The 21919-nt window shown below is 40.2% G+C and overlaps 1 protein-coding gene across 1 annotated transcript; it reads left to right on the top strand.

Annotated features, from left to right (window-relative positions):
- The first annotated feature begins 8629 nt into the window (after positions 1–8629).
- On the top strand, positions 8630–20979 carry LOC148828511 (transmembrane protein 47-like). Its single transcript, XM_088925470.1, has 3 exons — positions 8630–8953; positions 14793–14933; positions 19805–20979. The coding sequence occupies exons 1-3, from the start codon at positions 8758–8760 to the stop codon at positions 19984–19986; spliced, it is 519 nt and encodes a 172-aa protein (XP_088781596.1). The 5' UTR covers positions 8630–8757; the 3' UTR covers positions 19987–20979.
- The last annotated feature ends 940 nt before the right edge of the window (positions 20980–21919 follow it).

The following is a 21919-nucleotide window of genomic DNA, read 5'->3' as shown; positions in this document are numbered from 1 at the left end:
CCTGATGTTATGTCTGAAATCTTCTTAAAATGTGTACAGAACTCATTAAGTACCCCCTTATAGTACTTATAGTATTATAGTATTATAGTACCATAAGTATAAAAAGTGGTGTTTGTTAAACAAATAACCTATATAAAATGCAATTATGTATTTTAAAGAATGTTCAATTTATCATTGTGCTCCTCAGACCAGCATGGGAGGAATAAAGACATTTCTTCTGAAACCCAGGTGGCCCTCAATCACTGGTGCACCACGACTGCTCACAGGCAGGTAATGACATAACCCAAACTCAGACTAGCTGTGTCTGGATCATATAAGATATATGGTTCAACCTGAACTGTGAATTAAAATCTTTACTGGTTAAACCACTTTGGAACCCCAATACACAGATTTTTATACATTATTCACACACTGCATAATACAATTTGTTTTATAATAATTTCCTTAAAGATTTCAGTCCCCTGTTATTGGTGCTTCTCACTTTGTAGTTCTTTTGAGAGCAAAAAACACTTCAGGACTTCTAGGGCTTCAAAAACTGCAGGTGTATCTGAAATAGAAATTATATTGATAAGCAAGTGGCAGCAGAAATATCTGTGGCCATGTGAACAGACTAATTAAAGTAATGTACAGTATGCATATTTTCCATTTTTCAGGGTGTTCATATTCAATGGTTTGGTAGTGATTAGCAATGTTGATATCTCTGTCTGCTGCATTTGCTAGTCAGTCAATACTGGCTCATGGGACTGTGGGTAACAAAGGTGTTGTTAACCAGGCTTATCTCTAATAAATAATACATTTCCAGAATTCTAGCTAGCCCTTTGTTCAAAGGAATCTTTACACACTGTGTGCCACCACTGCATGATGTGTTTCTGAATGGTGTTCCCTTTTCTGTATTTGTGTTCAGTGAGACTAGCTACTAGGAACACTGACCTGATATCAGAGTCAAAGAGCATGACAACCTCAATTGAGCTGTTCAGATGTTCAGACATCCGAAAAAGGGAGTTTTAGACAGCCTCCCATAGCACAATTTAGTCTTTCCAGTTTAAGCTGTAGAGATAATTGATTTGTGCAATTGCTAATGATGTAGTATATACTCATACTCATTTGTATGAACATATCTACTGTACTACTAAAAATAATAATAATACTTACACTTCATAATGGCTTTATCCAATGGGCAAGCAATGGGCACAAGGCAGGATGTACCCTAGACAGGATGCTAATCCATCACAAGGCACACACAAGTCTGAAAATATCTATAGTAATTGATAGTTGTGACTGATGATGCTGATATTTCATTTGCAGGGTGTTCCAATAAAAAAAAATCACTTCTAGTGAAATTAAAAGTTAAAGGAAGTGAAAAAAATCTACTTAGAAAAAACAATTATTATTAACATTAATTGAAATGGAGTGGAGGTTATGAAAATTATTATTAGCTACGTGAAGGCCTTAAGTGTTTTGTTTTGTATTATTTACTTTAAATCATTACCTAAAACATTTTTAACTATTTCTAAGTGGACCAACATTAGTTATAACAGATACTGAATATATCCATAATCAACCCCAAACATTAACCAGAGGATGCCACCAGAGGATGTGTTCTTCTTTTTAAATCCATATCATCCTCTCTCATAAACAGCATTTCTCATTCTTAGACATAGTACAGAAGATAAAATCCCTCTAACAAAAGGGTGTTACATTATAATTACAAACAGAATTATGTTACGTGCTATCCTTGTAAACAACCTTGTAAACATCCTTGAAATACATGGGGTACACTCTAAAGACAGAACCAGAAACAGCACAAAAAAAAGTATCTGAGCCAAAAGGCAACCAACTGAATCCTACCTCTGAGAGAGCACTTACATAAATATAGAAAGTACAGTATGTAGTGTCAGGGGGTGAATCAAATACATTTAATGACTAGAACAGCCAATACTCACTACAAAGACAATACTGGTGAATGAATCACAATCGAATACTCAATACATCTACAAACTCCTTGATAATCACTCATGTAATACAATGCATACTGTATGTAGACCTATTTTCATATCTCTCATTAATCTGTAGAAATGAAACACATTGTTAAAAGTGTAAACATTTTTTAACCAGAATGGCATGGTTTGACCATGCTCCAGTGATCTTTGTTACGCATAGAAATCAATCAGAAAAAAACATTAATGTTAAAGTGTATGGATTACCAAGCATGTCTTGATTCATAGTATTCCATATAATGTATTTTCTTTGGAGTTTTAGTATCTCAAAAGGTGTCTGTGACACATATAGCTTATAGACTTCATTTTACTGAAATTGTGCCTAATGGTGGGTCATAATGCCACCAGTATTGTTTTCGTTGCACTGAATTTCATTCTGGTCACATTGTTTTCATTAAATTTGAATTAATAAGAGCTGCAACATTAAAGAGCTGCATCAAGGCGTTTGTGTAATCTTGGTGACACAGGCTGAGTGCGTCTCGGTGATAAGACGATTATGGAAGAATAATGGGAACATATAGTTAAGAAAAGACATTTGTCTATTTCACTTTATTATTCCACCATATTATAATAAAGCTAAAGAGCACAGAAGTAAATTCCAGTTCTTACGGTCTGTCTAGCTTTTGTATGGGTGGTGATATGTCATACTGTCTAGCCATTTGCTTTAATGATCTGAAGAATTCCTTCCCTTTTTCTACAAAGCTTTGTATGTGAATCAGTCTACCATTTTTTTCTGTTAACTTCCTCCTGTTGTCTGTCTTGAAGTTGCTGTCACTTATGTCTACATTTTCTGAAATATCTACGGGGTTGAACAGTAGTAGTATTACCCCCTGTCTGAGCTCAGTTAATTCTTCTTCAATATTTATTACTGCTGGATCAGGATGGAAGAAACTCTGAGGCATAAATATTGTTTAAAAAATAATATTAATGAAAATACATAAATTACTGAAAGGCATTTACAAAAGCAGAAACAATTACTTTTTTCTATGACTGTACAGTACAGTACAGTACAGTAGTTATTTGAAGAGGTCAGTGCCAAAGATGACCTCCAGACCCACTTTAGTTATATGATGCTAAAGAAAAAAAAATGTTTGCAACACTGCATTGTTGGAGATAATGAAATCACTATGAAAGAACTAATACTATGCATATCAGTTTCTTAAACTTAATGGAAAGGTTAATTGATAACTAATGCACTGACAGTTATGATTATTATTTCACAGAACTGGAGTATTAATTGGATGTTTTTGTGGCGGCTCGGTCAGCCAGGAGGGAAGAGAGGGAAAGAATGGCCTTCAGGATCTCGGTTCTGAGTGCTCCTGGCACCATCCATAGGGCCTTAACAGAGGGCAGTTGACACGCCATTTCCTCCCAGGTCGGTCATCTCCCTGCCTGCACCCACTGCCATACTTCCCGGAGCTCTGGATCAACCTCTTGGCTCTTTTCCCAGTCCGTAGTGTCTCCCTTAAGTTGGGCTCTGTGGCCATGGAACTCTGGCGCTCTTGTACTCACTCCTCCCTGCACGGTCTCCTTGAACGGGCATCTCTCCTGGCCGATGTTGTACTGTGAACTGGTACGCATGCAGTTTAGCAATCCAGCGAGCCAGCTGTCCTTCAGGTTCCTTGAAGGAAAGGAGCCATCGGAGAGCAGCGTGGTCAGTACGTAGAATGAATGGAAGTCCGCAGATGTAATGGCAGAAGTGCATCCACGATGGCCAGTAGCTCACGCCGCGTCACACAATAGGTGCGCTCCACCAATGTCAGCGCCCGGCTATAGTACACCACTACTCGCTCACCTTCCCCCAAAGGTTGAGACAGCACAGCTCCCAGCCCTTCGTCACTGGCATCCGTGTCGAGGATGAACTCCCGACAAGGGTCCGGCGCAGCCAACACGGGGGTGTTACACAGGTCATCCTTCAGAGTGTCAAAAGCCTCCTGCCTGGTGGTAGTCCATTCAAAGCTGACTCCTTTCCGGGTGAGTTTGTGCAGGGGAGCAGTGATGGTGGCGAATCCTGGTATGAAACGGCGGTAGTAGGAAGCGAGCCCCAGAAATGTCCACAGCTGCCTCAAAGATTGGGGTATTGGCCAGTCCCGCACTGCACCCACCTTGTCCTCCACTGTGGCAATTCCCTGCACACTTACTCAGTGGCCCAGGAATGTGACTTCCTTCTGAATCAGCTGGCACTTCTCCAGGTGCAGCTTCAGCCAGGCTTCGGCCATGCTCTCATAGACCCGGCTCAGAGCAAGCAGAGCACTCTCAAAGGTGTCACCATGCACCATCAGGTCGTCTAGGTACATGAGGCATTGACTTGGTGGAATGCGTTCCAGTACCTTCTCCAAGAGGCCAAAGGGCATAACTTGGAACTGCCCATTGAAAAGGTGGTCTTTAGACGGGACTCTGCGGTTAGCTCTACCTGCCAGTAGCCACTTCTGAGGGCAAGGGATGAGAACCCCGAGGAGCCAGCCAAGAGGTCCAGACACTCATTGATCCTCGGCAGCGGGTAGGAGTCCTTTGCGATGACTGCGTTCAGCTCCTGGTAATCCACACAGAAGCGGGTGAGGCTGATCCGGCCCAGGTCCTGGGGTGACGCTACAAAGGCATGCTGGTACCACTGTAAAAGATCCCAAAGTGCCTCAACTTGTTCTGGCATCAGACTCCTGGTGATCCTTTCTAACACTGGCCGGATCGCAGTTGTTCTAACTCCTGAAGCTGATCCCTGTCTGTCTGCGGGGTCAGGACATCTTGACGGGGGCACCTCGCCTATCCTGTTGCTTCCCGGGGCCCCACGCAGAGAGGCCTTTTTAACATCCTCCCTCAACGGCGCGGGCCGAGCGGAAACCAAAGCCAGAGGGAGTGCTGCAATTGCCTGCAATCAGGGGTAGGGAGTGGTAGAGAGGTGGTCTTCACCTGTCAGGGCCTTCTAGCTCTACAGCTCCTCCTTCTTGGGGTGCAGAGCAGAGGCAGTCTCTCCAGCGGTGATGTCTGAGGGCACGACTCCTTAACAGGAGGGGGAGGAGGAGACGGCGCAGATACCTGGGAGGAGGTTTCGCCATTCTATGTGGTTTTCAAAGCTTGGGCTGGCCCAGTCGAATGGTGCCTTGCTGTAGGTTGAGCTGAGCCTGTGCACCTCGGAGAAAGTCTAGCCCCAGTATGCAGTTTTCCTGTATAGGGGTAACCCAGACCGGGCCCTGGAAGCCCTGACTCCCCACCTCCATTAACGCCACGACCCACCCCAGCATGAAGGTCTCCTTGCCCGTCGCTGTATTCAGCTTCAGGTCGGTGGATCTCGGCGTTACCCCTGGCGGGGCTAGGTCAGTGTGCAAGATGGTGACCGTCGACCCTGTATCCACTAGCTCTTGGCAGGGTGTCCCTTTGATCACGACATGTAGGTAATAGTACAGCTGGGTCTCAGCACACGGCGTAGGCCGCAGGCTGTGGGTTCAGGGCTTAGTTGGCTCCCCACGTGGCACTGACTGTGGGGTACGCAGCGTCCCTCCTACGTGAGCCCTCACTCGTTTCCCTGCTGCTGGGTCACAACCTCACCCTGCCCCACAGTGGGTTCAGTGGCTTCAGCTTGCAGCCTTGACTGTGTCGCGCACACGCTTCATTGCCAGCCTCCCATAGTTGGTGAAGTAGCTCGCTCTTTGAACACCTCCTCTACCTCTTGGGCCTTCCTCAGGGCTGCGTCCAGAGTCCTAGGCCCTGCCAGCCGGACCTGGTGCTGTAAGCAATCAGGGGTAAGGTCGTGGATAAAGCAGTGAGTGATGAGCTTTTCCTGAGCTGGTTCTGGAAAACTAGGATAGGCCGTGCACACTAAGTGGTGTATATCAGCTGCAAAAGCCCCGAGCCTCTCTTCTGGATGTTTGCACGCGGCACTCTAGCTGCCACCGGAGGTCTAGAGTTGGCTCCAGGCCGCCGAATCGCCGGTCAAAGGCCGCCAATACCGCCAGCTGCACGGCCTTTTCCCATTTGGACCAGCCGCTATCAGCTCGAACCTCCGCCTAAATGCTTCCCACGGTGCTTCTTTCGTAAACTGGCCTACCGGTGGAAGTGTTGCCCTGTCCTGACCTGCATTCATCAAGCTGCCCTGTTGTTTGTACCCTGCTCTCTGCTTCTTCCCGCAGCACAGCCCTGCTTCTCTGTCGGTCCATGCCTGTAGCTCCACTGTCCAAGCCCGGTGCCAGCGTAGGCAGCGCGTCACCTTTCCTCCGGGTCTGCGGTGTCTTGTCTAGGCTTGTCCCCATCACTCTGTCTGAGTAAATTGGCTGCTTGGGTTCAATTCGTCCTGCTCCTGACACCAATGTGGCGACTCGGTCGGCTCGGAGGGAAGAGGGGGAGAGAATGAGCAGACAGGAGGCGAGCAAGGGGAAGAATTTATTGCCCTTTTTTGGTACACAGAGCACGCTAGCCGCTTGCAGGTGGAAGAAGAGCTCACAGTTGCAAGGTAAACCCTAGCATGCCACAAGGGGAAAGAGAGAGAATGCTTGAGGGTTCAATTTCTTGAAGGAAAGGGAAACTGCTGCTGGGAAGTGTCAAAGGGTGTCAATCCGGTCCACCAGTGGGGGGGTGGGGGGGCGTGGAACGCTTCATTTTATTCAAGGTCTTAGCCTTTATGTTTCTTTGGACTGGGTTTGAATATTTCTCTCTTACTTGAATGACACGTGTTCTGATTTCCTGTTTCTAATGATTCTGTATGCAGAGTTTGTTCTTCTGTCTACATGCCAGTGTCTGGATTAAAAGTGCCTACCTATGGAAAATACGTTTTCAAATGACAAATATTCAGAGATGAGCTGAAAGAAACATATTTAAAGGAAGCTGGGACAAAAGGGGAAGGAGATTGAGCATTTTTATTTTTGAAATGTAAATGAATCCTCACTAATTACTAATACTAAATATTAAAAAGGAAGCAAATAGGAGATGTATATCAAAGATTGATGACTTGTAGATTCCGATCTTTATTTAAACATTTGTTTTTAGCTTTATTTTAGAGAGCTTCATTGCGCTTTTGAGGGATTTGTTCATACAGTATTTTATATAGTACAAGTACTGTTTCAAGTATCCCATGCAGCACCTATCTCTAGATGTTTTTAATACAGTAATGTGGTATTACTGTGTTATATCCAGAAAAGCACTATATAAGTGTAAGCTATTATTATTACTATCATTATTAAGGCCGTTTGATTGTTCAGCAGCAAAGTTTAACAACCAAAAGCATAACCTAGAGCTTTAAATTTGTTTTGCTGTACAGGTACAGTATATTGTAACGTATATGGCCACCATTGCAGGTTGTTCGAGCCGGCTTACCAGTGCAGTGACTTCACCACCCTTCCCTGTGAAAAGCAGGGACCACAGCCATCAGGCTGACGGGAGATTTCCTTTTAACTCAACTGGCTGGGTCGCTGTTGAGTGACACTGGAGGCCAGGGTTCGAGTCTCCAGCGGTGGGGGGCCGACCTGAGGCAGCAGTGGTGAGGGCGCATACCCACGTGAACCCAAGAACGCTACAATATGTAACAATCACTAAGTAAACAATGGGAGTCATTTAAAACGTGATTAAAATAATTAATAATAATAATTGCTTACACTTATATAGCGCTTTTCTGGACACTCCACTTAAAGCGCTTTACAGGTAACGGGGACTCCCCTCCACCACCACCAATGTGCAGCATACACCTGGATGATGTGACGGCAGCCATAGTGCGCCAGAACGCTCACCACACATCAGCTATCAGTGGGGAGGAGAGTAGAGTAATATAGCCAATTCATAGAGGGGGGTTATTAGGAGGCATGGGAAATTTGGCCAGGATGCCGGGGTTACACCCCTACTCTTTTCGAGAGACACCCTGGGATTTTTAATGACCACAGAGAGTCAGGACCTCGGTTTTACGTCTCATCCGAAGGACGACGCCTGTTTACAGTATAGTGTCCCCGTCACTATACTGGGGCATTAGGACCAAAATGGACTGGAGAGTGAGCCCCCCCCCCTGCTGACCCCACTAACACCTCTTCCAGCAGCAACCTTAGTTTTTCCTAGGAGGTCTCCCATCCAGGTACTGACCAGGCTCACATCTGCTTAGCTTCAGTGGGCTGCCAGTTGTGAGTAGCAGGGTGATATGGCTGCTTAAATACACTAATTCAGCATAAAATGCCCTAATTTACTGTAATTTAAGAATACTTGCTTGTACCAGGAAATGTAATTAGGTATTTTAATGGTTTAAAATTCTAGAAGTCATATTATATTAGACTTACAAATTTAGGTTTAAGTTGCTTTATGCAACATCGGCTTCACGGGACATTCAATTTGTTTGAGATGTTGTTGTTTTAAAGTACATTATAGAGTAAATATGTAGGAAGTTTGAGATCTGTCTTTCCCAGCCAAGTTTAATAATAACTCACTGCATAATAATTATGCCGAATTAGCCCAAAGCCTTTGACGCGATTTACTGTGTGGTATTTCAAACTAATTTCAGAGACAGCCTTAGAGAATGCAATTTGACTGTCGCGAATTTCTCCTTCCAGAGCCTATGTTGACGGCTCGCCAGGTGGCGGCGCATAGGAACCAGTGCAGGAACCGTTCAGCTGTTCCCCCCCCCCCCAACTCTCTGAAAGGCAGTGGAGCGTCTGTGGGCGAGCGTGTTACTGCCCAACTTTCAGTGCTGCGAGGACGCAGGATTCCCCGTGGAGTGTTTCTCTCTTTGTTTTCCGTCTTGGAAGCTGGTGATCCCAACTTTTCATCGCATTTTTCTGTTTAATATGAGAAGATGTCCATGAATGAGGTTTACGTGTTCCGCCCATTCAAATTGATTGCCCTGCTATGTGTGTTTCTTGCTCTCTGCCTGGACGTAGTGGCACTGCTCAGCCCAGCATGGGTCACAGCCGAACAGTACTCTCTGTCGCTATGGGAGTCCTGCAAGAAAGAAGCGTCAGCCTGGCAATGTATTTCAACTCTCAGAACTGGTAGGTTGCAAAACGTTCTTAATACAACCATTTGAAAACGGAGAAAAAATATAATTACTGACATTAACTGACAGTCAATTGATGTTTTTAGCCTCTATCGTTTCTTTAAGAATTCGTAACATTTCTTCTTGTTAATATTCTATAGCTGTATATTCTATAGCTGTACTGACTACAGTACTGTACAATCAAAACCTTGTAAGAATGAGGGATACTATGTTGCTAATGTCATTTTCTGTCTCTACATAATTAATACCCCTTCATTGCAAATAATTGGGTTTCAGTGCGAAGATAGTTGCGTATTGCTACGGTTTCCTGAACTTGAAGAGAATTGAAATTAACGCATTTCAGGAAACCTCGCACTTTTTGGAGTGCTACGTTCAGGATTTAGGGAAAGGCGTCTACTGTCCCTTAAATATCTGTGCTGTTACCGCAAGGTGAAAGCCTTTCATGTGTGTACCTGCCTGATTAAAAACAACAAATAAAGATAATAAACTTGGAAAACGTGAATTCTGAATAAGGTTTGGGGTCATTTATGTTACACGATATAAAATGGTGTCGACTGGAGAAAAGAAAAGGAAGAAAAACATGGAGAAGTATCTGATCTACACATGTTAACATTTGTTTTCTCCCTGTTGAGTGCACCACTGCAGCGCAAGTAGCGAGCCTCATCAAAACTAAGCAAGCTGTATAGTCATTTGAAGCACAGCGCATCAAATTGTTTCTGAAACAGAGCAGGCTGTTCCAGGGGTAACGTGTGTGCAGCATTTGCCTTCCAGAATTTCTACTGGCCAGCCTGGTTGACAGATGTAACTCAGCGATTTTTTACAGCTTTTTGTTATTGTTTTGGCCGGAGCACAGAGAAAGCCATTTGTTGCCTGGAATGGCAGATTCCCTGCTGTTTGCTACATTTGCAGCGTTTCATTTAGGCTGAGTATCTGGTGTGATTGATATGTGTTTTAAAAGGAGGCTGTGCTGATGGGCAATTAAGCTAGTGTGACATGCCAGCTGGATGCTCCATTGAACCCTTACCCGCAATGTAAATGTGGGTGTGACTTGACTGAGAGTAATATAACCCCACTCCTTGCTTACGATTTGAATAGCAGGGATTCTTTCCATTCAGCAGGTTATTTATCCACCCTGTTGTGTGAATGAAAGTCTTAGGTCCAGCATGGCTGCCCTTTGCCAAATGAAAAGCATTCAAGCATCACTTAAGGACAGTATAGCACTATGTGCAGAATGTATATCCATTAATGCAGGGTCTTGATTAATAAAAGCAGAGTTCTATAAACACAATTAATAAAAGGATATTGTATTGATTGTTAAGTGAATTAATGCTTTCACATTGTCACTGAAATAAACTAGAATAATACTACTAATAATAATAGAACAATCTTACATTGTGTCTTTAAGAGGTTGGGTTTCGCCTGAGTCTGACTCAACACTATTTTAGACAAGTAGAATTAGCCATGTTGAACAACTAGAGTATATTTAAATATAGAAATAGACCTTACTTTTAACATAATACATTACATTTATATACTGAAACCCTCCTGTGTGTGTGAAATACAGTTTATAGATTTGACAGTTTCTCCAATTTATGTTTCTACAGAGATCAAATCAGTACAAACAACCACCTTCAGTAGGTTCCAATTATTTTCTTGAAAGTGAAGCTGCCTCCCTCGTGAATTCTGTTTGGTATTAGTTACCTTACTCAGGAGACTGTGTGGGAAGTATTTTAGTGCACCCACCCAGCCGGGGATAAAATTAGCCAAATGCCCACTCTCCAGCATAACAAGCATGCAAGCAAAGTGAAACAGATAGGTAACAGATGGATTTCTGTATCTCTGACTACATTAACTTTGGAACATTAATCCTGGGCAGATGCCTTCTGCCATTCCATCTCAGAACAATGACCTGTTCTGTTGAGCACATGTGCATTCCTCTACTTGCACTTTTTCAGCTGTAGAATTCTGTCTCTGCTATTATCAAAGAAATAATGATTATTACATGTTTTGTAATCTATTCTAATATTAAATAACAGAAGGTATATTATAAAGAGTAGTATGGCATCTAATTATTCAAATTTGAATGTAATTAATTGTGGTAGTTATACTCTAGATGTGCACAAAACCTGGAGTGGTAACAGGTTAAGTAGTTTTCCTGACCTTTAAGGGAGTAAAATATTGATGATGATGATGATACTAATAATAATAATAATTAATTTCTGTACACAGCCTATTGGTGGTGGGGCCTTGGATTGCACGACAGTCAAAATGTCCTTTATTTTATCTTCTGTTTCACTTTTAAGTGTGGAATTAACTTCTGCTTCTTCCTTTTTAGTCCACAGATGCATGCTTCATGCTCTAGCTGATAAAGACAGCAGCCATGCTTTCCTGTACCTCTTTAATTTTGTAAATGTGTGGAGTAACGATCTAGCAACATGACCAGGTCCATTTAGCTATACATAAATGCTTTGTCATATTTCCAACTGCACTGACAGAACCAAAGTCCCAGTCCTTCTCACCCAGCATTATTTTTTGTTCTGTACTTAACTTTACCCTCATTTGGGAAATGCCAGAACTGATAACATAATGGAAAGTCAGGCAATAACATAGACAGATTTTAAGATCAAAGAAATGCTTTTGTACATAGACTACAAGATGAAATTATGAATTCATGTGCATAGGTGCATTGTTATATATATATGTTTAGAAGATACAATATTAATACACTGTAAAACATAGTTATGGGGTTTGTGTAAAAGCTCTCTCTGGCACGCACAATTGAAATTGAATTATAATAGATTATCCTAAAGGTAAATGTAATGGTAAAACAAAATGTAAAGCTTACAAGTACTCAAAATCCTCAAAGGCACAGACAATGTTAACCCAGCAGCTTTCTTTAAAATTAACAGTGAAACACAAACTAGAGGGCACAACTAGAAACTATACATGTAGGTAACTGCTAAAATAAAGGAAACGCCAACATAAAGTATCTTAATAGGGTATTGGACAATCACGAGCCATAAGAACAGCTTCAATATGCATATTCCACCTCTACTGGAGGGATGTGACACCACTCTTCACAAAAAATACCAACATTTTGTGTTTTCTTTATTGTGGTGGAAAATGCTGTCTCAGGTGCCACCCCACGATCACCCATCAGTGTTCAATTGGGTTGAGATCTGGTGACAGGGACAGCCTTGCTTATGGTTTACATTGATTTGATGCCAGCAAACAATTCAGTGACCACTTGCACTCTGTGGATGAGGGCATTGCCATCCAGAAAGTTTCCACTACCATTAGGATAGAAATAATTCACCATAGGTTGAACATGATCACTCAGAATGGCGTTGTGTTTATTGGCATTTACCTTGCCCTCTAAGGGGTTGAGTGGACCTATGCTATGCCAGTAAAATGCTCCCCACACCATAACAGAGCCCCCAGAACCCTTCAATATGGGGAAACAAGCACTCAAGCCTGTAGGCTTCAATTCCTGTGTGCCACACATTAGTTCATCCAGTTGTTGAGAACAGGGATGACTCATTTGAACATCTGACATTTTTCCAGTGCTCAGTAGAGCAAGGCCTGTATTATGTGTACCACGTTACTTGCAAAAGTGCATTTTTTGGTGCACTAAGGGGTTTATGCACTCCAAACCAACCGTAGCATTCCTATCTGTGACATTCTTGACAGACTGTCCTTGATGAAACTGCCTGTTCTTGATTTAGATAGAGATTTGCAGTGAACTGATTCAGAGCTGTTTGTCTGTTTGTTTTGTCCTGCATCTTAAACCAATGCACAGACATCACGGTCAAGGAGTAGGCACTTTTGTCCACAGTTGCCCCTAGCTGATAATGACTTTCCCTCAGAACTCTATGTCAACATCACATTAGCCACTGTTCCTCATGAAACATCAACAAGTTGAGCAGTCTTCATCACTGAAGCTCCTGCCAAACATGCCCAACAATCACACAACAATCAGCTCTCTCTAAATGTCACTGAGATTTCTTCTTCTAGCCATGGTAGTCAAAAGAATGGGCGACTAAGCTTGCCCAGGATCTTTATAAATGACCCTATTCATGATGGGATGATAATTGCCAAACTCAGGAAGCACACCTGTGTGGAAGCACAGGTCTCAATATACTATGTGTCCCTCATTTACTAAAGTGAACTTTAATAAAGTGTTTCCTTTATTTTGGCAGTTACCTCTATGTGGAAGTTTAATTAAAATTGAGAAAAGAAGACACTTCTTTATTCAACCAGCTGTGGAATAATGGAAGAGGTTATTCAGCCCTGTTGTTGAAGCCAATACTAGTTATTCCAAACGCTTTCCTTTCATTTGTTAGCTTTGTTATGTTCTTATGTCAAAACTACCATCTGTCTTATTTGACTGGTTTGATCCTTTCTACTGCAGGGTAAATTGACAGAGATTTATAGTCACATTATTTTACAAATACATATTTAAGTTTCTGCAAGTGTGTTGTTATGACAGAACAGCCTAGGGTTACGTTCCCGGGACTTTAGAGATTGCCATCTTATGCTGGTGGTTAAATGTAGAATACTTTTCATAAATGGATTTTGTTTCATCTGGTAACTTAAAAAGTCAGACACACTCCTTGGAAAAGCATCCTTGTGGAGAAGTCATGTTCACTCCATCACGTTTCATGTGGTTTGGGCTACAAACCGAAGGGGTTAATGCCTAGGAGCCAGTCAGCTGTGTCTGACAATGGAGCTGGTGGGCTGGGTTGGTGGGAACTGAGGTTAATTAACTATGAAGGAAGTTCATCTTTTCTTTTCAGTAAATCAGGCAGTGAAAGAGCTGGTGAATGAATGAGAGAAAGAGGGCAAGGGCTATGCTTCACCAACCACTGGAAGCTTTTGAGCCAGATGGGGGTCGTATTCTTGAATACTGGAAGGTGTGACACTTGGAAAGAAGGCTGAAGGAGTAGTTTAGGGTTGTGGAAGTGGCATATGGAACAGAGAAATATAAAGAAGTAGAGTTAAACAGTCCACCTATCAGATTGTAGCTGAATGAGGTCTGTCATTTGGTTTGATAGACTACAGGGGGAAACAAAACCAGGTATATAAGGCCAGAGTTGCCTTATGTAAATCATTTTTAGTAGTAGCCACCTTCCACTTATGGTAAATTGATGTGGAGGGTTTCAAAAACAAGCCATGTTACTTTGGATAATAGTACTAGACAAATAAAGTAATAGTAATGGAGGGCAAAAGCTAACTTCAAGAGGTTCTTTAACTGTGTTTAGAATAGTATAATAGTACAAATAATCAAAAACTAAAAGGTGAGATTCTGGTCAACGCTTTGTAGCAAATAAATTCCAGAATTCTAATTAAGTCTGCTCAAAAGCTAGAGAAGATGGAGTTTGTATTCCATCTTGGGTGAACTAGATTTAGGATTCAGGTATTTGCAGTGTAGACATGCTAAGGGTGTGCTCTGGAAATGTTGTAGAAAAGACCCAGTGTACACTACATGCTAACAAGAAACTGTAGTTCATATTGGCATTGGAATTTAATGTGTGAAGCAATGCAAAGAAATTTCAACTTCTTTCAGTTACAATAATCTAAGTCTATGTATTAATTCACATCTGATCTCAAATAAATAGTAAAATAAGATACATTGCTGCTGGCCTATTCAAGTTTCTTCCATCTTCCTCAATCTCCACTGCTGAATTTATTTTCAAAGGAGGGAGCTTGTTGATGTCATCATCTCAGCAGTATAAATTCAATAGTAATAGCTATTTAAATAGAGGGTATTGACAGTGAGAAATCATGAGTTTATTTAAAGGCATTTGCGGATTTTGTCCTTTGCTCTTTTTTAGACTGGCAGGTTGCCACACTGGTGTTGCTGTTGGCTGGGGCGGCTGTTACACTGGTGGCTTTTCTGATAGCCCTCATCTCTCTGTGCAATGGAGACCAGAGGAAACACTACCGCACAGTCGCCATCTTCCTGTTCACTTCAGGTTTGTCCTGTCCCATCTTTCCTTCAAAATGTCTGAGGAGAAAACATAAAACTTTTGAGTTAACCAGATATTACTGCAAGAGAGTCTTTGTATTTGCATAAGGCATTATACTTCCCTCTTTATAAAAATAAGCCTTTATGTAACTTAATTGTTCTTAAAATGTTTATAAAGAAATAGGATAAAAGGTATTGCTGTAATAAGAAAAAGAGGAGTGGATCTTGATGGAACAGTCTTTTATCTGTCTCTCAGGCAAATAAAGGAACTCTGGAAGCCATACATTGCTGATGAACAATTGAATATATTCCATTCAAAAACACAATTTTCTCTGCTTTGTTCCAACTGTATCTGTATTGTTGTTTGCTTTTGCCTTTCATTGAAAAGTTCAAAGAGGAAAGCTGCAAGAGAAAAAAAAAACTCTGAAATAAGATTCTTTAGAAAAAGGACCATACATAACAAAAAGTGAAGATGGTGAAGAAGTGCCGGCTCCAAAATACTGAACAAGTTTGAATTTTATCTGCATCTACAACATTGTTTCTGAGCTTAATGTAATAGTTGAAGGTAACTCATCTAAATTTCCATTCCTTTTTCCAGTACATTTTAGACAGACTAAGTGGTACTTGGCCACATTATTGTAGGAATGTAAGTCTGCTACTGGGATATTAGATGTACCACTTCCACAGTTTAAAAGAAATTCAAACACGTGAAACACACGTCAGTTATCCATGATGAGAAAAAAAAGGTTCTGAAATTGTTGCAGTTGTGCATAGTCCTTATTGAGAGGTGTGATTTTGCTTTCTGCTTGCTCTGGTTTAACAAGCCTTACTGCCCTGACAGAAGCACTCACACCTACATATTTGCTTTCCCTGGGCACCAGGAAGGAAGTGGGTGGTATATAAACTGCAGAAGTGCTCATTTCCAAGCACACTTCATGGCAGACACATAGCACTCCAAAGCAAATAGAAGGTTCCTGTTGTGCAGCCTGAAATAATTCAGAAACATTTTAATAGAAATACAGGATATTCAGGAAAGGGATTGACACTTTTTTCTATGGTATATTCATCTATCTGCTCTAAGAGGTGTGGAACCTGTAAGTTGTGTTTAAGATGGTGGCCTATACAATTGAACAGAGAGTGCAAATAATGAAGAATAAAACTATATATGGAGATTTTCATTCTCAAACTGCTTTACATACAGTATAGGAACCTTTTCAGCCACCACTGAAAAGCAACACCCATGTGGTTGAAGAGTGACAGCCATTATGTATGTTGCAACCCCTGTGTCTAGGGGTAAAGGGGTGTAACATTTAGGATGATTTGGATGCAGATGGGTTTCTGGTGAGGGACTTGTGAAAGCATGACAAGAAGTTTTGGTGCAAAAGTGATTTTTTTAAAAGTGAATAAAGTGACTGGTAGGTATACAGGACACTATAACACACAGAGAAAGGGAACTAGAGTGGTGCCAAAGAAAAGAAAATAGCAAACAAAATGGAGCTGGCTAATAAAGTGAGGGAAAGCTGACCTAACTACCAAAACAAAACCCGAAACACTCAGTCTTCGGTGCCTTCTAACGCCCTAGCTTAGCTTCACTAACTACCCAAAAACCATACAGGACAAAAGGCACTCACCCGTCCTAACTAGTGTTACTAATACAGAGACCAACTACGTGTGCACAATGTACCTGACAACCTAAACTAACCCTATACACAAAAGTTCACACAAATACACAAGTGAACGACGAATACAAATAAGGGAAAACGAATGTACAGAGGTTGAACATATAAAATAACAACTTTGGGCAAGGTAATGGCGAAATAAAGGAAAATACAAACAAACAAAAATTCAAGGAGACAAACACAAACCAAGAAAAGCCGAAGCTATACGAAAACACACACACAGGAAGCGAAACGAATGAAAATGGGGAAGCGAAGCCGAAACAAAGCAAAACAAAAGAGAAAAGGAAACTGAGCCAAGCAGAACCGAAGTCAAGTGATAGGCCCCCTTGTTCTGAAAACCTCCAAGTTATATACTGTATAAGCTGAGTTCTGATTGGTCGAGAGTTGATTGACGATAATGTAATATGGAAACAATGGTGTAATGATGGACCAATGGAGGAGGGAGAACAATCAAAGTCAGGAAGTGTGGAACATAGCAACAAAAACATGCATGGACCACACACTGGGACGTGACAATGTACCAGCTGCCGCAATGCAAAACAGGTGGAGAAGTGTAAAATTTCTATACCATAAGAATCAACCATTTTAATTAAGGAGGCCTGATTGTACCCAGAGTGGAATTTAGCTGTGACAAAGGGGTTAATATCCATACTCTTTTGAAAAGTACTAGGGGAACCCCTGTCACTAAACTGGAAGAGCATTACCTATTCTTTCACCAACAACACTTACAGCAGCCTGTACCCAGTCCCAATACTAGAATTGCTTTTTATTTTTAAGGTTTGAAGAGATCAATCTACATGGTGAAGTCTGGGTTTGAGAGGTCAACATAGAGGTCTGAGTATATTCTTATGAACAAAGGACAGAGCTGCTCACATGTGTATCAGATCCTCAAAGAACAAAATAGAAAATCTAGTCATGATGCCATGATGTTTCTGCGTGAAGAATGTTCAATCCTGTAACTTTTAAACATTCCAAAATCTTACAATGTTACATATAGAAGAGTACTTTCTTAAATACTGTAGAAAACTGGTGTACAGTAGCATGCAATGCCTGAAGAAAAGTGAGCTATGGCTAAAATGATTGTTGTTTTTTTTACATCATATGCACCGAAAACAGTTTTTACTAGATATATTTTATTTATTAAAAAAACTTTGAAATTGTTAGTTACTTGATCTTAATATTATAGATTAAAAGTGAAAGGTAAGAAAAGACAACATCCAGCATATGTGTGTTTAGCTAAATAACTTCTGAGATGATTTTATCTGATAACAGTAAAATTACTACTAAATGTGAATGAAAATGTCCATCGGGTTTATACATCTACATTTGTATAAAAAGTGGGTATTTTGTTGCTTTGTGGTTAAATGAAAGCATCACACTCTTTTTTGGAATTATGGTAATACATTTTTCTTTGGATCCATGACTTTGTTTTTCTTAGGTGCATGTCATGCACTTCTGTAAGACTCCACAAGAGTATAGCTATGATTTTGGAATCCAGTGTGTGTGGTTCCCTCCTGTACAAGTATAGTACTCATGTAGTTTTAGACTGTCTCAAGACATGTTAGTTTTACCCTACCTATATGTTACAAGTACAGATCCTTTCAAAATGGAACTATTACATAAACATGGATTATTTTCATGCTTATTTTAAACAACCCTTGTTATACAAAAGATTCTGAAAAATATAAAATATGTTGTAAATTAAAAAAAAGTATTATTTGTATTTGTTTATTGGTGAAAATGTTAATAATAGGATGTGAAGCATATCATATTGAATGTCCATATAAATTTAGATTAAGTGGGACAATGTCAGTGTAGTCAGTGTGAATATTCTCAAGATGGGAGTAAGTTAAATAAAGTGAACTTGTTAAGAGTATGTCTGAAAGACAAGGATACATTAAAAGTGACATTTAGGTTTCATTTAGACATTTGATCAATTACTCCAGTTTGAATCAACATTTCCAAATACACGTTTTGTTCCTACATGATACATTTATGACAATTGAATTGCATTAAGCACATTCTTGCTAAGCAGGAGGTAGACATGCTATTAAGGGAGACACAAAACGCCCCATGATCTCTGCAATACGTTTTTTTTACAACTATGAAGACAAAGTTGACCTTCCCTGAAATAAGAGAATGTGAACATTTTTAATGACCCTTCCTAGTCATTCAATCAAACTTATTTTATTGAAACTCCTAATATTATATTATATCCTGAGTGGTGGCACTGTGGCTAAGGATCTGTGCCTGTGGCTGGAAGGTTGCTGGTTCAAATCCCCTGGCTGGCAGAGGAATTCTACTCTGTTGGGCCCCTGAGCAAGGCCCTTAACCCCAGCTGCTCTAGGGGTGCCGTATAAAAGGTTGACCCTGCACTCTGACCCCAAGCTTCTCTCTCCCTGTCTGTCTCATGGAGAGCAAGCTGGGGTATGTGAAAAGACAAATTCCTAATGTAACAAATTGTAAATGGTTAATGAAGTGATCTTATCTTATCTTAATACATTGCATGATTCTTATTTAAACAGGCTCCTGTAAACACTTAGAATACACTTATTGTAGACACTATATTTAATTAAATTAAGAAGTATAAGTATAGTATTTGTTTGTCTACGTGGAAATATACAACTTGGGAACTAGAACGTGGGTAAGTTCTGTTTATACAAATTATAATATTATAATAAATTATAATAACTGCCCACATAGCATTTTGTGTAAAGATAATATAATGGTTATGTATGTTTGAAAGTTTTTGATACACTTCTGAGATATAAGTATTTCGTTCTACCTACAGATAAATGCTCATTTTGGTTTGGTACAGAAATTCCATGATATTTTCTGCATTTAAAGCTAAATAAACATGTATCAGGTTGAAAGCTGTTGATGTCCTCAGTGAGTAACATGCGAAGTGCAGTAAGAACCCATGGGAAGTACAGTACATGATGATGATGCCTTTCTAGCTCACCCTCTTGAGACTGCACTTTCCAGCGGTCTGTTAATGCCTTAGAAAACATGGATCTGTTGTATTTGCAATTTCAAAGAACGGTTTCATTAAAAAAAAACTGGTTCACTTTTGAAGCCATCAGTGTATTTTTCTGTCTTTTCCTGAAATAATCATCTATTTTCTGGGGACTGACGAATATCTGCTCTTTGAGTATGACAGAGCATTTGTACTGATCATTATTCTTTTTTTCTTTCATAGTGGTCCTGCAGGCCTGTGCACTGGTTCTGTATCCAATCAAATTTATCGATGGCACCGTGCTGCAGACGTACCATGAATTCAACTGGGGTTATGGCCTGGGCTGGGGCTCTACCATCTTCATGCTGGGGGCAGGGATCCTATTCTGCCTCCGGACTGACATGTATGAGGAAGCTCTTTACTAATCAACTCTGGCTATTATTAGACAGTTAACAGAACTATTATTACACTGGACTGCTGAGGTGCTTGTAGAAGAGATGAGGTTTCTTGAACAGCTGTATGGAGAAGCTAAAACTGTTGGAGACCATTGCAGAAGGAAACACAAAGAAGATATTTCCAGTAAACTCTGTGTTTTTCCTTTTGTTGTTGTTCTTGTTTTAGGATTTTAATTTTTTATTGTTTTTTTTTTGCTACTACAAAATGCACAATGTGTTTCAAGGAAATGTATATTGACGTAATTTTCTTCATCTCCTCTGTTTAGATATACTTATCTGAGCTAAACGATCTGGAATTTTAATTTTTTTTTGCTTTTCTGGACATCCCTTCTCTGGACAGACTTTGTATAACTTTGCAAGATTTCCAGAGCAGAAGAATAAGGTAGATGCGTGTGGAACTATACTAAAATGGGTTATATTGACAGTGAAAAATAAAAGATGGTGGTGTTCCCTCAATGGGCAAAGCATGAGTTCCACATTAATGTATTTAAAATGGTAGAAGAATACATGTAAATGACTCAAGTCAATATGCAAGTAGTATATGAAAAATATGAAAAAGGTGTTTTTGAACCGTATTCCACACAATACTGTACAATACAACATTTCACACAAGACAAAGTGGAAGGGATTCAAGATCAAGATGAGAGTAGTCACACATTAGTAGAAATTGTGAAGTAAAATGCTCATCAATGACAAAGAGACCAGAAATAACAGTATGCATGTCACCAGACACACTAAGTAGCCGTTTTTTTAATACCTAATTTAAAAATGCAACACATAAGTTGTTATGTAGGAAGAACAAGGACATAAGAATCGTTACAAAGCTATTATTGCTATCTTACTTATTTAGCTGACAATTGCTTCAATGATCTGCTCCAGTCATCCCTTGAAGAATGCCAGGGTATAAATATCAACAATATGGATCGGTAACATATTCCAGAAACCAATAAACCTTTGTGTAAAGACGTGTCCTGTCTTGAATGTATAACATAGAAATTCCTCTTAGTTTCCCCGGTCCTCTTTTAGTTGACCCTTAGGTCCATTATACTGATTTTGTCAAAGCCTTTAAGGATTCAGAACACTTACAGTATGTAAGTCAAATCGTTTCATCCCATTGTCACACCATGCCCGGCTCAAACAAAAGATTTACCTTCTTCAACTTACATATCTGTTTAGGACATTCTTTTAACCTTCTTCTTAGAAATTTTCCTGGATGATTTTCTTATTATCTGGTTACAGAACCTTTTTTTTAAGAGCACCAAAGTTGTGCACAAAGGTCTTAGTGAGGTTTTATCATTGTGCAAGGCATTGTGTATTTCTAACACAGATTTATTTAGATTTACATTCTGTATATTTATCAATAATAGTTTCCAAAGGTAACTTTTTGATTAACCCTAGCACATCATTACTCTATTTTCTGTGCTTTCACCAGTCTTTTGGTTATGTGCATCTATTAATTATCAACAAGATAAATCTTCCATGTTAAACTCATTCTTGAAATCTAAATATATCATACCCTTCACTGGCTATCCTCTTAATTGCTACTACATCAGTAATCTTATTTTAGTTTCACCTCATTTCCCTTGTAACCCAATTTTGAAATCCTTTTTGGCTTCAAAATGTTCCCTTTAGAGCTTGAGCGGTATGGTACTAATAAAATCCATCTTTTTGTTAATATTGAAGAGCAACGAGAAATTAACTTGACATTCTGGGAAAACTTCTTTGTGTGTAATTTATTCTTACCTTTGCAAAATGTAATCTCAAATTAGTCATTATTCTACAATAATTGAACAAATAATGGTAAGAAACACATAGGAGGTGTATCATATTTAATTCAGTCCATTTAAAATCTCCAGTTCCTCTGATATTTTTTCTGCTGCCATGGTGCACTCACAATCATTTG

Source organism: Atractosteus spatula, chromosome 9 (assembly GCF_055471065.1).
Source record: "Atractosteus spatula isolate fAtrSpa1 chromosome 9, fAtrSpa1.hap1, whole genome shotgun sequence".
Taxonomy (NCBI): domain Eukaryota; kingdom Metazoa; phylum Chordata; class Actinopteri; order Semionotiformes; family Lepisosteidae; genus Atractosteus; species Atractosteus spatula.
The sequence above is the reverse complement of the archived record's forward strand: the minus strand, read 5'-3'. Positions and strand labels throughout refer to the sequence as shown.

Coding starts and splice junctions, on each gene's coding strand:
- LOC148828511 (XM_088925470.1), top strand. CDS start 8,758: ATGTCCATGAATGAGGTTTACGTGTTCCGCCCATTCAAATTGATTGCC. Junction 8,954..14,792: donor TATTTCAACTCTCAGAACTG/GTAGGTTGCAAA, acceptor GCTCTTTTTTAG/ACTGGCAGGTTGCCACACTG. Junction 14,934..19,804: donor CATCTTCCTGTTCACTTCAG/GTTTGTCCTGTC, acceptor TTTCTTTCATAG/TGGTCCTGCAGGCCTGTGCA.